Below are 18,412 nucleotides of genomic sequence, written 5' to 3'. Positions count from 1 at the left end.
ACAGCTTTTCCCCAGAAGGCTTTTTCTTTGTCCATGTGGTCAATTGCAAACCTTAATTAAGCTTGAAGGTGTCAATTTTGGAACAGGGGGTTATTTCTTGGATAGCAGCCTCTTGGTCCATGGTGATGTAAAACTCACTGAACTGTAGACAGTGATCCATCAGCTTCCAGTTCATGGCAGGGCTGTGCCATGGTAGTTCCTGACCATCTGAACCAATTTCCTTTCAGCTGACGGTGACAGATTAGGTTTTCTTGAAGTAAAGTGGCTTAGTAAAGTGACTACACCTCCAAGTAACTTGTTTACAATTGTTTGAACTGACCTTGGGCTCTGCAGTTGTTTTGAAATTGCTCTAAGAGACATTCCTGTGTTGTGTACATCTGCGATCCTCTTTCTCAGATCTGCACTGAGCTCCTTGGACTTTCCCACTGTATTGTGTGTTAGTCAATCCAATGAGTGCTGTAAACAAACCCTTTTTATGAAGGCACAGAGAAGCTACCAGCTGTAGTCAATGATGATCACTAACAGGAAGTTAAGAGTCCTTGGTCTTGGCAAGATAGGAGACATTTTGGAAGTTTCAGCACCTCTGAATTAATAATCTACCCTAAGTGAGGGTATGTAAATTTTTGATGCTGCATGTATAATTTTGACCCTGTATTGATTTCAGAAAACTCAAAGAAAATTAAAACTTGTTCACCAAATTCTAGTGTTTTTTTTTATTAAAAATGTACTCTGTACAGTCATTCTTCCACAGAAAAAGAACAGTTCAAAGAAATTACTGAAAGCCCAAATATTGCCATGACATTCATGACACTGTATGCAAACTTCTGACCACAACTGTATATTCTGTTGTGTGTATTTGTGGTGAGCGCTGTGCATTTGCGCACCAAGTGGTTTGGAATGAAATTAGTGTATAAAATTTGGGATGAACGATATATTTGTTGTGGTGAACTGGATTGCTGAAGGTGATGTCCATCACACTGCTTCTAGTAAAACATTAAGAAATGTTAAACTATTATTTCTGTGTGTCTTTGTCCATTGTTGCTTTCAGAATCAGAGTGCCAGGGCAGGTGTGCTGTGCTCAAGTCTAGTACCATTGCTCCGTGATCAGCCAGACCTCGGCTCGCTGGTGTCTCTGGACACTTTAGAGGTCATGTCTGAGTGTGAAGTGCCTGTTGCCTTTACCCGTGGTTCCCGCTCCCGGGCCAGCCTACCTGTGGTGCGCTCTGCTAACCAGACTAAGGACCGCTCACTAGGTACGTACATATACATGCATGCAGTTGCAGTCAGAAGTTTACATACAGTGCTCAGCATAAATGAGTACACCTTCTTTGAAAAGTAACATTTTAAACAATATCTCAATGAACACAAACAATTTCCAAAATGTTGACAAGACAAGGTTTAATATAACATCTGTTTAACTTATAACGTGAAAGTAAGGTTAATAATATGACTTGGATTACACACTTTTTTTTTTTTTTTTTTTTTTAAAGTTTTACTCAAATTAGAGTGATGCAAAAATGAGTACACCCCACAACAAAAACAACTACATCTAGTACTTTGTATGACCTCCATGATTTTTTTAATGACAGCACCAAGTCTTCTAGGCATGGAATGAACAAGTTGGTGACATTTTGCAACATCAATCTTTTTCCATTCTTCAACAATGACCTCTTTTAGTGACTGGATGCTGGATGGAGAGTGATGCTCAACTTGTCTCTTCAGAATTCCCCAAAGAAAATAATTTCTTTACACCACAAAGGTGAAGGCTACAAGAAGATCAGCAAAGCTTTACTTATTGAATTTGAATTTATTTATTTATTTCGAACATGTATTTAAAAAAAAATGTATGTAACTATTTGTACATACAAAAGAAAGAACACGAGAAAGTGACAAAAAAAATTAATAAATAAAATACATAAAGAGCTAAGACATTACAATACACTGTACATTGTTTGAAAAAGGAGTGGGAAGAAGTACAATACTTTTTTTTAAATTTCCCACCCCTTTTTAACTACCCCGAAATCCAAACTTCATTAATACACCTATAAAAATGTATACCATATATACACTTCATGAATATCTTTATAATTACAAAAATAAATAAATATATACTACACACCATATATATATACACACTTCCTAAATATCTATACAAATATTTAATTACAAAATAAATATATACTACATTCCATATATACACTTCACAAATATATAAATATATAATTACAAATATATATATATATACTTCATAAATATCTATATAAATATATAATTACAAAAATAAATATCTACTACATACCTATCCCTGTAAATATGAATATATAAACTATCCCCATAAATAAATACATACCATATATACCATATACTAAGTTAGTTCTAATATAACAATCAACTCTATTCTATTTATCCCTCATCATCCTCCATTGACATACTTCATCTTCTATATACTTGTTTAAAAATATTTTTTGTACCTTTTTTTTAAACAGATTTATATTTGCACTTTGTTTTATTTCTGTCTCCAGTCTGTTCCATAAAGTCACCCCACAGCTCGATACGCACGTTTTTCATATTTGTTCGAACCTTTGTTTTTTTTAAATTGAGGTCTCCCCTTAGATTATATCCCCCCTCTCTCTCACTAAACATTCCTTGTATATTTTTTGGCAATAGATTATTTCTCGCTTTATACATTATTTGTGCTGTTCTGAATTTGACCAGATCCATAAATTTCAACATGTGTGATTTTATGAATAGTGAGTGTGTGTGATCTCTGTATCCTGTTTTGTTTATTGTCCTTATTGCTCTTTTCTGTATTGTACATATCGGCTACAGAGTGGTTTTGTAGGTGTTTCCCCAGACTTCGACACAGTAAGTCAGATATGGCAAAAATAATGAGTAATATAAAGTATACAAAGATTTGCAATCAAGAATATGTTTTGTTTTCCACAGAATTGCCGAGCACTTTGCCAGTTTTGCTCGTACGTATCCTACATGAGGTTTCCAGCAGACTTTATGATCCAAAATCACACCAAAAAATTTTATTTCCTGTACCATTTCTATCTTAGTATTGTCTATTATCAATTCTACATTACAATCTATTTTGTGTTTCCCAAACAACATGATCTTTGTTTTGCTTAGATTTAATGATAATTTATTTTTGTCAAACCATAGTTTTAGTTTATTTATTTCAGTTGTGATTGTCTCTAAAGTCCGCTGCAAATTCTCACTGGAACAAAAAATTAGTGTCATCTGCAAACAAAACAAATTTCAGTACTCGCGAAATTCTACATATGTCATTAATATATAATATGAATAATTTCGGACCTAATATTGACCCCTGTGGTACCCCGCATGTAATGTTCATGAAATGAGATTTATGGTCAACTATCTGCACAAACTGTTGCCTGTTTCTTAGATAGCTCGACAGCCAGCTCCACCCCACTCCCCTAACACCACACTTTTCTAGTTTACTTAATAATATACTATGATCCATGGTATCAAATGCTTTTTTTAGGTCCACAAATACTCCAATTGCTATTTTTTTTATTGTCTATACATTTTGTGATTTTCCTCTATTAGTTCCATTAGTGCCATCGATGTTGATCTGTCCGTTCTGAATCCATATTGACTGTCTGTAAGGAGATTGTGTTTTTCAATGAATTTGTCCAGTCTATCTGAAAAAAAGTTTTTGGAGTATTTTGGAGAATTGGGGTAGTAAAGAAACAGGCCTGTAGTTTGTGAAATGGTGTCTATCTCCGGTTTTAAACAATGGTATCACTTTTGCAATTTTCATTTTGTCTGGAAATGTACCTGATTGAAAAGATAAATTGCAGATGTGGGTGAGTGGTTTCACAATTCCCTCAATAACTGTCTTTACTGTTAACATATCTATATCATTCCAGTCTGCAGAGGTTTTGTTTTTACATTTTCTTACAATTTGGATAATTTCTTCCTCATCAGTTGCAGTTAGAAAAATTGTACTTGGATTTCTATCCCCCATATCTTCTATGTCCCCACATTGTGTTGTCTCGGGTTCCTTTATTTTTGCCGCTAAATTTGGTCCCACATTTACAAAGAATTGGTTAAAACCATTCACCACATCCTCCATATTATTTATGATCTTATCATTTTCAGTGTAGTACTCCGGGTAATTTGTAGTTTTGGATCCATTTCTCACAATACCATTTAGTACAGTCCATATACCTTTAATATTGTTTTTATTTTTCTCCACTAATTTATTATAATAGTCTTTCTTACATATCCTCATAATATTAGTTAATTTATTTTTATATTTTTTATATTTTTCCTCTGCCTCTATAGTTCGATGCTTTAAGAATTGTCTGTATAATATATTTTTCTTTTTGCAGGCATTTTGTAGCCCCTTGGTGACCCACGGACTATTTATATATTTATGTATATTACTGTATTTCTTTATAGGACAATTTTTATTATATAGTTCATTGAATATTATTAAAAATTCCTCATATGCTTTATCAACATCTTTTTCTTTATAAACTACATTCCATTCCTGTATCATTAAGTCATTTTTTTAGTGCAATCATGGTTTCTTCAGTTTTCACTCTTATATATTTATAATTTTTAGTATCCTTTTTTCTTGCTATAATTACAGTAATATACATTAAAAATAGGTAGGTGGTCACTGATATCTGTTAATAGTAGTCCACTCTCTATATTATTTTCCAAGATATTAGTAAATATATTATCTATTATAGTGGTGCTGTGAGAAGTGATCCTGCTTGGTCTGGTAATAGTTGGATACAGTCCCATACTGAACATTGAGTTAATGAACTCTTCTGTCATTTTATGTTTATGATTTAAGAGGTCGATGTTAAAATCACCACAGATGTACATGACCTTCTGTGTTGATTTTATAAACATACTTTCCATCCAATCTATAAAAACTTCTATGCTTGATCCAGGAGATCTGTATATACAGCTCACTGTTATATTTTTCATTTTTTCACAACATATTTCTACTGTAATGCACTCCATCCAATCATCAACAGCTACCGTCATTTTGTTATTACTTTTATATTCCAAACTATTATCAACATATATTGCCACTCCCCCTCCTGTTCTGTTCTTTCTATTTATATAATTAAATTCATACCCGTTCAGCTCAAAATCTACTCCCATCTCATCATTAATCCAAGTTTCTGATATGGCTATTATATTGAATGGGGTATTGAACTGACTGAGATATTCCTTCATTTTATGGAAATTGGCATACAGACTTCTGGTATTGAAATGAATAATTGATATCTTATTTCCTTCTCTGGTTGTTGCATTGTATTGATTTTCAGTATAATACCGGCAGCTGATATTGATGTTGCTGAAAAGATTATTTTCCGGATCAATATTATTTTCCATATCTTGTGTTTTATGCTCAGTATAAAGGAAAGTGTCCAGTTCTTGTGTCCAGTCCTTGTGTCATGATTGTAAGTTGCTTTGATTGGCTCCCTCAGAATTTGTCCAGTTCCCCAATATCTCGGATGACCAGGATCTTGGCCTCTTCTGGAGATCCCTTCAGCTTTATGAAAATCTTACAGTTTTGTGTCCAAGTGTTCTGGATTTTCCCCTGTTTCCTCAGGAGTCTCGCCTTTTTTGCAATGTCTGCATTTTTTTTTTTTTGTTAAGTGCTCATTCAGAAAAACGTCTGAGCCTTTCAGTTTCCTCCCTTGCTTTAATAGTTGCATCTTATACTTTCTATTGGCAAATCATATTATTACAGCCGGTTTTTCTGTGTTGCTTCTCTGTGGGAGAGGGTGACATGCTTCGATGTTAGTATTTTTTACCTCTATACCCTTGGAGTGCAGGAATGCTAACACCTGTTGCTCCACATAGTTAGCATCCTCCTCTTTCTGCTCCTCTCCGTTTCCTCTCGCCACTGCTCCAGCATATGTCTGGGGTTTTATTTGCAGTCCGGTCACAATGATGTTGTTTACCCGGGTGTACTGCTCCAGCTCCTCCACTCGGTTCTCGAGAAAGGCAATCCTCTTTGCCTTCTCTGTGTTCTGCAGCTGCAGAGCTCTGACCTCTTCCACCAAGTCCAGGATGGTCTTCTGCTGCATCCTGACAGCAGAGATTTCTTCACCCAAAAAGTCGAGGGATTTTTTAATGTCATCAATCTCCTCGACCGTAGGAGCTCTCTTCGGGGGCATTGCGTTGTTTGTTGTTACTCGGCCCATTCCCGCGCAGCCTCTCGGCCTTCTCTCTCACAGCCTTGCTCCTGCGCAACCTCTCAGTCCGCTCTCGCGCAGCCTCGCTCCCGCGCAACCTCTCGGTCCGCTCTCGGGCAGCCTCGCTCCCGCGCAACCTCTCGGTCCGCTCTTGCGCAGCCTCGCTCCCGTGCAACCTCTCGGTCCGCTCTCACGCAGCCTCGCTTATCGGGTAGAATACTGTAGCAAAAGTGGTACAAAAATTTAAGAAAGATGGAACTGCAACCATCTCACAGAGACGTCCAGGTCGTCCATGGAAGTTAACACCTCGACAGGAGCGGCTTCTGATGAGAAGGATTGAAGAAAATCGGCATGCAAGTTCACTGCAGTTATCTAAAGAAGTAGAAAGCCAAACTGGGGTGACTATTTCCCATGACACAATATGGCGTACACTGCAGAGGAATGGCATCCGCAAAAGAAGCCTCTCCTAAAGCCCAGGCACAAAAAAGCCCGGCTAGAGTTTACCAGGGCCCATGCTGACAAAGATGAAGACTACTGGGATTCTATACTCTGGAGTGATGAGACCAAGATAAATGTTTTTGGAACTGTATGGCATCGCAAAGGTGAGGAATACAAAGAAAAATGCATGGTGCCTACAGTGAAACGTGGTGGTGGCAGCGTCCTTATGTGGGGCTGCATGAGTGCTGCTGGTGTTGGGGAGCTGCATTTCATTGATGGCATCATGAATTCGCAGATGTATTGCTCTATACTGAAAGAGAAGATGCTACCATCACTCTGTGCCCTTGGTCATTGTGCACTTTTCCAACATGACTAAACACACATCTAAGGCCACTGTTGGATTTCTGAAGAAGAACAGGGTGAAAGTGATTCAGTGGCCAAGTATGTCTCCTGATCTGAACCCAATCGAGCACCTATGGGGAATTCTGAAGAGACAAGTTGAGCATCACTCTCCATCCAGCATCCAGTCATTAAAAGAGGTCGTTGCTGAAGAATAAAAAAAGATTGATGTTGCAAAATGTCGCCAACTTGTTCATTCCATGCCTAGAAGACTTGGTGCTGGCATTAAAAATCATGGAGGCCATACAAAGTACTAGATGTAGTAGTTTTTGTTGTGGGGTATACTCATTTTTGCACCACCCTGATTTGAGTAAAACTGAAAAATGTGTAATCTAAGTTTATATTATTAACCTTACTTTCACTTTTATAAGCTAAACAGATGTTGTCTTGTCAACATTTTGGAAATTGTTTGTGTTCATTGAGATATTGTTTAAAATGTTACTTTTCAAAGGGGGTGTACTCATTTACGCTGAGCACTGTACAATGATACAAACATCGTCATGCACTTTGAATGTCATGGCAATATTGAACTTTCAGTGATTTTTAACTGTTCTTTTTCTGTGGAAGAATGATTGTACAACACTTGACAGAAAAAAACAAACAAGAATTTGGTGCACAAGTTTTATTTTGGATTTTCTGAAAACAACACAGGGTCAAAATTATACATGCAGGGTCAAACATTTATAGACAACCACTTCGATTATTAATTCAGTGGTGCTAAAGGTTCCAAAATGTCTTTTAACTGGCCAAGGTCTCTTAACTTCCTGTTAGTGATCATGATTGACTACAATCAACATAAAAAAGGGTTTGTTTGACAGGACTCACTGGATTGATCAACACATAGTACAGTGTAAAAGTCCAAGGAGCTCAGTGCAGATCGGTGAAAGAGGATCATAGATTTACACAACTCAGGAATGTCTCTTGGAGCCATTTCTAATCATCTATAGATTCCAAGATCAGCAGTTCAAACAACTATATACAACAACTGTACTTGGATGGAAGTAGGCTCAAACTGTCACCCTCAGCTGAGAGGAAATTGGTTGGGAACAATCCAGGAACCACCAAATCACAGGCCTGCCATGAACTGGAAGCTGCTGGAACATCAGTGTCACTGTCTACAGTCAAATGAGTTTTACGGCACCAATGAACTGAGAGGCTGCCGTCCAAGAAAGAAGCCTCTGTTCCAAAATCAGCACCTTTTAAGCTCAACTAAAGTTTGCACATGGACAAAGGAAAAAAACCTTCTTGAGGAAAGGTTTATGGTCAGATGAGACAAAAATTGAGTTGCTTGGCCACAGTGACCAGAGGTACAGAGGAACACTGTACCAGCTGTTAAGTATGGTGATGGTAGCATCATACACTGGAGCTGTTTTGCTGCCAGTGTGACTGGTGCATTGCACAAAGTGGATAGAATAATGAAGGAGGACTACCTCAATTTTTCAGCATAACCTCAAGCCATCAGAAACTTGGACGCAACTGGGTGTTCCAACAGGACATTGGCCCTAAATACAGAGCAAAGGTGGTTGTGGAGCTTTGATAAAGAAGGCTAACATTTAAGCTTAAAACAAGTCCTGACCTCAACTCTATTGAAAACGTGAATAATAAAATGTGCTTAAAAGTCGGGCCTGTGCCAGGAAACACGTGTTTAATTGAACTTTGTCAATTCTGCCAAGATGAGTGGACAAATATCGAACCAGAATTCTGCCAGAAGCTTGTTGATTGCTATCAAAAGCATCTGGTCAAGGTGAAACTTGCCAAGGGACATTGAACCAAATATTAAGCATGCTGAAGTTTTTGACCCTTTATATATAATTTTGACCCTGTATTGATGTCAGAAAACCAAAAATGTAATTAAAAGTTGTTCACCAAATTCTTTCAAAGATGTATGTTGTACAATCATTCTTCCACAGAAAAAGATCAGTTAAAAAAAATATATCACTGAAAGCCCAATATTGCCATGACATTCTTGTACGTGATGATATTCATGTCTGTGTATGTAAACTTCTGCCTATAACTAGTCATACATACTGTACATGCATACACACATACATAACACAATGCCAATGAAAATGTGTGACATGGCATTTTTCATTTAAAACACAGTCACTGCAGTTAGTTACTGGAAAATTATAGAGGCACATGTTTGCAGAAAGTGCAGGATGTTGAAATTAAATTGCAGCTTAAATACAGTTTTTGAATTACACAGATCTATTTATGCAGCACATATTCACTTTTCTCCGTCTCCTTCAAAATGATTTTGCATTTGGCCCTCAGTAGTATATACTACTGAGGGACAAATGTCCCCACAAGGGAGTAAAATCTGACAATTTTGACCTTGTGAGGACATTTAGATGGTCCCCAGAAGGAAATTATTGTTGCTGTTTAACCAAAAAAATAGTCAAAAAGTTTAGTTTTCATTAATGAGGTTAAGGTAAGGTGTTAACTGCATTAATAATAATCTCAGCGGAAGGTCCTCACAAGGATAGTGAGACAAGTGTGTGTGTGTGTGTGTGTGTGTGTATACATTGAGGACTGGAACATGGTTTTTAACCAGCAGAGTTGGGACATTTTTGGGAAGTGTTCGGCTGGTCCTCAATTTTTCAAAGGGCTGTTTGAGGGTTAAGACTTAGTTTTAGGGTTCAGGTTTGAACTAGGTTTAGGTTAGGGTAAGGGGTGGGGTTAGGCACTTAGTTATGGGGGTTAAGGCTAGAGTAAGGGGCTCGGGAATGCATTATGTCAGTGAGTGTCCCCACAATGATAGAAGTACGTGTGTGTGTGTGAGAGAGAGAGAGAGAGTGTGAGCACACCTACCCACAAACTAGCTCTAGCCTGTAATATGAAGAAGCCTTTATTTGTCACATGTACACTCAAGCCCGGTGAAATTCGTCCTCTCCATTTAACCCATCTAAAGCAGTGAACACACGCATGCACACACAAGTGAGCAATGAGCGCGCGTGCACACACACGCGTGCGCGCGCGCACACACACAGCAGTGGGCAGCTATGCTTCTCAGCCCAAGGCTGCCCCATGTTACCTAACTGCATGTCTTTGAACTGTGGGGGAAACCAGAGCACCCAGAGGAAACCCACACAGACACGGGGAGAATATGCAAACTCCACACAGAAAGGCCCCTGTCAGCCACTGGGCTTGAACCCAGAATCTTATTGCTGTGAGGCGACAGTGCTAACCACTGTGCCGCCTTTAGAATGTGTGCCTGTGTCTGCATAAGGAGAGTCTCTGATCTTACTGGCTGGATGGAAAATAACAAAATAGCATTCACCCTTATGACTTGCAACAACGCGTGCGTGCACACACTTCACCTTCTTTCAGACTCTCTTTCATGTTTTTATAATCAGTGCTCAAAACACACCTACCTTTCTTTTACCTTTCTATACATACACACAGACGCACATACTTTGAAAGAGAAGCCTCTGCTTGGCCCAAAAACACTGATTGGTTGGTTTAAATGAACAACAGCTGGAGAGAGAGAGAGAGAGAGAGAGAGAGAGAGAGATTTCTTCTCTAAATAAAGCTTGTGAAGAACATTGTGGTGAAACAGACATTTTGGAATCACAGAGCTTTAAACGGATAGAAGGTGCATTTTTTTCTGCACTGTGGAGAACTACAGTAAGTGTGTTTTTCTTGCTATTCACTGAAGTTGAAGTTTGGATGTATGCATTCATTATAGAGATGCTGCTGTTGTTTAACTGCATGACTCTTAACTTTTGACATGTTTTAGATTAGTTAAAAAAAAACTTCAAGTCTGTTGAAAGATGTTTGTAGCCATGGCTCATTCCACTCTGACTTGAACATAAATTATCTTTGTTGCTATAGTCAGAAGTATTTCACTTTTTGAACTATGGTTTTATTTACTGATTTATGGCTTTGCTTACTTCATCAGGAAAAATTAAGAGTGTAGAAACTTTTGACACACTTGGATTGTCCATATTTTAAATAACAGTCTGTTGTGAAAGATTGTTTAGCTGCTCTGTAGAAAAAGTATATTCTTTTCCTGAGCTGTAGAGCATTTTATTACAGCATCTTTCTAATTATTTAAAGGTGTATCTTAGGTGCGTCTGTGATAGGATCTGGAGTTAATCTTCTGTCTAAGCCCGTCTCTTCAAACAGTGTCCCCATTTGCCTGTGCTGAACATTTGTTTCTCATTTACAGAGACAGCAGGAACACACTCAAAGTACAGCCTGCCGTCTGGCTGAATAGATTCATCTCCGACATCTGTGTCTGCTAGCCCAGTTCAGAATTAAAGGACATGGGACATGAAACATAAATGCACGCTATATCAGTTTCTTTCCATTAAAAATATGAAATAATTGCATCAACAAATAAAAAATTATCTATTAAATTCAGCAAAATCGTTATATTCGTGATGATTATATGGCATTTCTGCTTGAGCTCCGATATGCATATTTTACAACCGGAAGAGCCTCTGTCACGTGATCATACGTCACAAAAACTTTCGGGTACAGCACAAGCGGGTAGATGAATATGGAGAAGTGTGAATCGTGATGATGACGAATGCGACAAAATAGTTTTTGTGTCTTGGATGACAAGAAAATTGTTTCGTTTTTAGAGTGTTTAACGTACATTGAACATCATGGTGTATTGCGACCTCCCAGTCAGTCAGACGCGCTGTTACTCCTGTTAGCAATGTAGCTAGGCTCAGCATGGCCAATGGTATTTTTTGGGGCTGTAGTTAGATGCGACCAAACTCTTCCACGTTTTTCCTGTTTACATAGGTTTATATGACCACTGACATGAAACAAAGTTCAGTTACACAAATTAAAACGTGGCGATTTTCTGTGCTATGGAAAGTCCGCACTATAATGACAGGCGTACTAACACCTTCTGTGCGCTTCGACAGCGCATTGATACCTTCACTCGGAGTTGTACCATTATTTTTTTAGACAGGGCGGACGGACCAGGGCATTCGCCCGCCTGGCCGTGCCTGACGAGGAGCGCTCTCGGCCGGCTTGGGAGGCAGACGGCAGCCCCTCCTGGAAGTGTGGTTTTACCATGGGCCTCATGCGGTAAGAATTAGTATTATAATTTTGGGTGTATCAATTATTGATTATCATAATTCTGACTCGTTTCGCCATTTTGAATGTTTTCATCTCGGACTCTGGAAGCATTGTATCTCAATCAATCTCGAAAAATATCAGCAAAAAAAAAAACTAGCTTGCAACGGACTTTAGCTAGATCTATGATGAACTTTCAATGTATGATACAAAAATAATACTTCTTTCAACAGATCATTAGCCTTTGAGCAGAATTGTTTTTAACTTACCAGGATGTGTTATCGAGCCGACCGCTTTCAGTTTCATGGGGATTGAATGAACTCTCACTCTCAGAATCATCTGACGCGTCAGAGTAAAGACAAGATCTATGTTCATGTGAATTTCCAGCTATCGGTTCAAAATGATAGTGTCTCACTTCACATCTCTGTGAAACATCGGGAATGTCACTGTCGATGGTGTCCATTTCGGTAACCTGTTTACATTAGATACCCAAGCGCTGGCTCCTTGAAAAGTTTTTGTGACGTCACGGGTCACGTGACCGCTTAGCTAATTAACGAATCATTGTTTTACGCTGATGTATAAAAAAAGTTGAATAATGTGATGATTTTCACATTTTTGACGCCCTGCAGTGATTTAGATGGCATTTCTTATGTCCTTTATACATAATTATACCCAGAAAAAAATCCATGTCCCATGTCCTTTAAGATTTTTGTTTGAGAGAAATATTATGATGTTTCTCTTGTGGCATAACTGCTAATGATTGAGACTTTCAAAATTTATCTTTTCCCCCCCCCAGGTTTTTATTATCTGTTGAAGGCTGTGATTAAGTAAAAGCACATTTTATGCTACATATTTGATAAAGTACAAGAAGTCCATTTAGAAAATTATTGTTCCTATGGCCACAGGAATACAGTGTCAGTTGTGGGAATTGTGAAAAAAACATTTCATTTTGGTTTTCTTTCGGCAAAGGAGTAACACGTATTAGTAAATACGTGTTCATCAGTTTATAATTTGTCAGTAATATGGCAATGGGAAAGGTAAACGTTTGCCAAGTGCACATAGAAGTCTCAAAAAAAAATCCCTCAGGCACAGATAACATGGGGAAACGTTCAATACATTACTGTATATCTCATCTCATTATCTCTAGCCGCTTTATCCTGTTCTACAGGGTTGCAGGCAAGCTGGAGCCTATCCCAGCTGACTATGGGCGAAAGATGGGGTACACCCTGGACAAGTTGCCAGGTCATCACAGGGCTGACACATAGACAACCATTCACACTCACATTCACACCTACGGTCAATTTAGAGTCACCAGTTAACCTAACCTGCATGTCTTTGGACTGTGGGGGAAACCGGAGCACCCGGAGGAAACCCACACGGACACGGGGAGAACATGCAAACTCCGCACAGAAAGGCCCTTGTCGGCCACGGGGCTCGAACCCGGACCTTCTTGCTGTGAGGCGACAGCACTAACCACTACACCACCGTGCCACCCCACATTACTGTATATTTAACTAATTATCTTAAACCATTTTGTGTGTCATTTCCATTGTTGTTTTTCTCTTTTTGTTCATTGGATGTAGGGCTGGAGGTCTAAAGTCGAGACTTGGACTCAAGTCTAGTCTTGAGGTGCTTTCTGTATTGAGTTGGACTTGTCTCAGGCTTGGTGGTGGTTGTACTTTGACTTTTCTCCATCTCTGGCACTGGCCCTGCTAAATATAGTCTGGGTATTGATCTAGAGTTTGGAAAGATGATGTTTTTCTTTTCACATGCACAAAATCTGACACAAAGGAATTCCTTCTGGCATGGCTAATATTTTGATATTAGCTAGCAAATTGTGATAATGTGAATGCTGCCACCCCCATGTTTCACACTTGAGATGGTTTTAATTCTTTGGATTAAAAGTCTCACCCTTTTTCCTCCAGACATGGCACTGATCATTATGGCCAAACAGTTTGGTTTCTTCTGATGAGAGAACACTCCTTCAAAAGACTGTTGATCATCTGTGAACTTCATTCTTGCCTTTTTTTTTTTTTCTAAAATACCAGTTTTAGAGTAGGGGCTTATTCCTTGTGCGACAGTTTTTCAGGCCAAGGCAACAGTAGGTATATGGATATACTGTATATTTGGTACCTGATGCCTCCAATTACTTTGTCTTTTGTGATTCAGTTGAATCTTATGAGCCAAAGTTGGTTCATCCCTGGGATTGCCTGTGTGGCCCCAAGACTTTTATATCTGTATCAGTTATTTGTATAGATGCTTGTGGTACTTTCAGTTGTGGAGGGCCACGTTTTTTCTGATATCTTGCCTAATTTGCTTCGACTTTCCCATGTTATCAAGGGCAAAAAGGGAGGGTCTCGAAAGGTAAGCCCTTTTTCAGCCACAGGAGTGCTCTCATTAACTCCTAATTATGATACTTGCCCAATCAGAAGCTTTTAAAAGTGATGTACTGTATATCAATTTCTGGAATCTTCCAGACTGTTCAGAGAGACAGTATGTAAATTGATAACCTACTAAAATTACAATATAGTGACTTAAAACTGTCTGGAATTTGGAATGGATTATTAAAAATACATTATGGTGTGATGGTCAGGTGTCCGCAAACATTTGGTTGTACAGTGTGCAAACATTTGGTTGTACAGTGTACAAACAACAAAAAGCTGGAAAACCCTTTGGGGGGAATGAAGTTAGATTTAATACCATGGTGAAATGTAAATCCATCCATTATCTGTAGCCACTTATCCTGCTCTACAGGGTCGCAGGCAAGCTGGAGGTGAAATGTAAATAATGTAAATAAATACATGATGCATAAGAAAATATATATGTAGATGTTTATTTCTTCTGTGCACACATCCCCTGTGCTGTTTTTCTTTCTGTTCTTAGTTTCATATCAGTTCCATGTAAGACAGCTCGAAGGTTGACTTGTGATCCAAAGATTGAGCCTCATGTATAAATATTTTAGTATAGTTACATTATCTGTAAATGTTTGTTCAAGCCAAACCGAACCAAAAATGTGTTTTGCTAGATTTCCAAAAGTTTCAGAAACGCCTATTTGGTCATACTGGCTTGCGATACGGTTCATTTGCATTTTGTGATGCCCACAAAACTCCATAAAAGGTAAAGCATACAGAGGACTGTAAACAAAAAATGAAGTTATTTTAAAAGCCAGCTTTCATCCAGACGTGTGCTAATTCTTTCATCAGCTTAGGCATTTTGTCATCACTGAATGAATAATTTTATTTAGGTAAATTTATGGACTTGCATTTGCTTCCTTTATTTTTTTTATATTCATTGATTTAATGGCAATCTTGTCAAACAACTGGTTTTCTCAAAATGTTCCTGATCTGCTGAACTAGTATGAGGATGTGATTTTAATAGAGACTCCAAAGTGTTTCTCTTCAGTTTATGATTCACAGTATATTCCATATATAAAACTGCAGTTCATACAAGTCAGGGATTACATTATTTAGAGTTCTTATGCATAAATTTACATACATTGAAGGACACGGAAATAATTAAGAGCTGTCTTTGTTGCTGTTCATTATCTGGAACTTCTGTAAGGCATTTACTGACACTTGTATAGAAGCAGAAATCTAACATGAGTGCCCTTAAAAGCCTTAAAGCGCTCTCTCTATCTCTCTCTCTCTATCTCAGGTGTGCTGTATTTGCAGTATGGTGATGACACGAAGCAAATCCGGATGCCCAATGAGATCACAACTGTAGACACGGTGCAAGCTTTGTTTGTCAGCGCTTTCCCACAGCAGCTCAGCATGAAAATGCTTGAGTCACCCAGCACAGCCATCTACGTCAAAGATGACATGAGAAACATGTACTATGAGCTGAGTGATGTCAGGTATGTGTTGTGTTGTCATTTACTATATCATATTATGACAATGCTAAACTCTTCCCCACTGTGCTAGCATTTTAATTTATTGCTTTAATTCACTTTTAGAGATTTCACAGCCATTTTCTCAACATTTTTCTCCACTCACCGGCCACTTTAATAGAAACTTGTTCTTGATTCTAAGATTCCTGTTCTTGGCTGCAGGAGTGGAACCCGATGTGGTCTTCTGTTGCATGCTAAAATGTTTTCTGCTCACCACGGTTGTAAAGAGTTGCTATGAGTTACTATGTCCTTCTTGGCACCTCAAGCCAGTCTGGCCATTTTCCTCTGATCTCTCTTATCAGCGAGGCGTTTCCACCCACAGAACGGTCACTCACTCTGGTGGTGGTTTTTTTTTTTTTGGCACCGTTCTGTGCAAACTCGAGAAACTGTTTTGTGTGTGAAAACCCCAGGAGATCAGCCGTTTCTGAAATACTCAGACCAGTCCATCTGTTACCAGCACCCATGCCACAGTGAACGTCACAGAAATCACAATTTTTCCCATTCTGATGTTTGAAATGAACAGTAACTGAAGCTCCTGATTTGTATCTGCATGATTTTATGCATTGTGCTGCTGTCAAGGGATTGGCTGATTAGAGAACTGTATAAAACAGTACGTGGATGGGTGTACCTAATAAAGTGGCCAGTGAGCGTATTTAACCACATTTTATTGTTCAAATGATCAGATAAAAATTGCCGTCCCCAACATATGAGAGAGCAATATCTACTCGCTATCTTGTCATCCTTTCGATCATCCACTCCACAGTCAGTTGTTCGGAGGTTTATTTCATATCACAGAACCTATGGAAATTAAACCCCAAATGTTTGCAGTAGAGTGGCATGGCGGTGCACAGTAAGGTTATGGGTTCAACGCTCATGACCGACTGGGGCCTTTCTGTGAAGAGTTTGCATGTTCTCCCCATACCTGTGTGGGTTTCTTGTGGATTAGGTCAACTGGCTACTCTAAACTGCCCATAGGTGTGAATGTGGGTGTGACTAGTTGTTTCTCTCTGTGTTAGCCTTGTGATAGATTGGCGACCTGCCCAGGATGAACCCTGCCTCTCACCCAGTATGAGCTGGGATTGGCTCCAGCTTCCCTGAGAGCCTGACAGATAAGTGATTTAGATAATGGATGGATGGATTTATTTTTGCAGTAAGAAAACCGTGTGCCTCCAGTGCTCATCAGGTACAGAAAAGGATTTGTTTTTGAGTCTTACGTAACCGCAAAGTTTCCTCTTAAATTGACAGCACCAATTTACTGAGAATTTATACAGAAATACGAACCTAAACATTCAAATACTTGTCTGTTCGATTAGTAGACTGCTAAATTACTGTAACATAACTGCAATTAACAAAGGTTAATAATGAGTTCAGCTTGGGTCATACAAAAATGTCAGACAAAAATATTTAAGTTATTCCATGAAATCGAGTCGTAAAGGAGCTGATAGCTAAGGAGGCGCGTAGCGCTGAGTTGGCTATAAACCATGTACGATGAGATTGAGTAGAATAATTTTGTTTTATTCTATCCACATTCACTGGATTTTGAGAAACAGTATTTTTTATTTTTTTTGCAAGTTCAATAAATAAAAACTTTATACAGAATGTCCGACAAAATCATTTCTGCTTTGAATGTAAACAAACTGGTGAAATAACAGTAGCAATTTGTGAAATGCTATAATAATTCTTGGGGGGAAAAAAGATACATTCTTAACAAAGTCAAGTTTATTTGTATAGTGCTTTTAACAATAGACACTGTTGCAAAGCAGCTTTACAGAATTTGAACGACTTAAAGCATGAGCTAATTTTATCCCTAATCTATCCCCAATGAGCAAGCCGGTGGCGACAGTAGCAAGGGAAAAACTCCCTCAGACGACATGAGGAAGAAACCTCAAGAGGAACCAGACTCTAAAGGGAACCCATCCTCATTTGGGCAACAACAGGACTATAACATTAAGGCTGGGTTGCACCAACATAACTTAAATTAAACCTAGTTTAGGCCTAAACTAGGTTTAGTAAATCTATGTTTAAATCGGGTTTAAATTAATCAGAGATATGTTGCACATCTTAATTTTAGCCTTGGATTAGTTAAACCATTTTAAGCAAGGATTAAAAAAATTAATCTGTTTACTCTCTTCCCAAAGTTGTAAAGCACAGCCACTGCTACTATTACTGTTGGGGTAGTGTCCAGTTTGGTGCGTAGTCCCAGTCTGAAACGTGGAAATCTTCGCTTCCACATCCCAAACGCTCTCTCAACAACTGCTCTTGTTTGAATGTGAGAGTTGTTGTAGTTCCTTTCAGCTTGAGTTTCAGGGTTCAAGAGTGGAGTCATCAGGTATGAGCGACATGCATAGCCATTGTCTCCCACTAGATATCCACCTATCTCCCCTCCTTCCAGAGGTGCACAGAGATGGCTGTTCTCAAAAATCCGACTGTCATGTGTGGATCCTGGCCATCTTGCAAC

General features: G+C 38.6%; 1 protein-coding gene across 16 annotated transcripts in view; it reads left to right on the top strand.

The window, feature by feature from the left end:
• si:ch211-285f17.1 (sickle tail protein homolog) overlaps positions 1 to 18,412 on the top strand; it is a 422,785-nt gene that overhangs the window by 271,135 nt on the left and 133,238 nt on the right. For 12 of the 16 annotated variants that reach the window (XM_060921371.1, XM_060921379.1, XM_060921372.1 and 9 more), the window contains 3 exons: positions 1,049 to 1,253; positions 11,958 to 12,080; positions 15,723 to 15,921. In XM_060921371.1, coding sequence (XP_060777354.1) covers positions 1,049 to 1,253; positions 11,958 to 12,080; positions 15,723 to 15,921 — 527 coding nt within the window. Of the gene's footprint in view, positions 1 to 1,048; positions 1,254 to 1,677; positions 1,760 to 2,829; positions 2,866 to 11,957; positions 12,081 to 15,722; positions 15,922 to 18,412 lie in introns of those variants that run through there. The other 4 variants (XM_060921384.1, XM_060921376.1, XM_060921380.1 and 1 more) reach the window with 3 other exon arrangements.

This window comes from Neoarius graeffei, chromosome 5 (assembly GCF_027579695.1).
Source record: "Neoarius graeffei isolate fNeoGra1 chromosome 5, fNeoGra1.pri, whole genome shotgun sequence".
In the NCBI taxonomy this organism is placed as follows: Eukaryota; Metazoa; Chordata; class Actinopteri; order Siluriformes; family Ariidae; genus Neoarius; species Neoarius graeffei.
The sequence above is the reverse complement of the archived record's forward strand: the minus strand, read 5'-3'. Positions and strand labels throughout refer to the sequence as shown.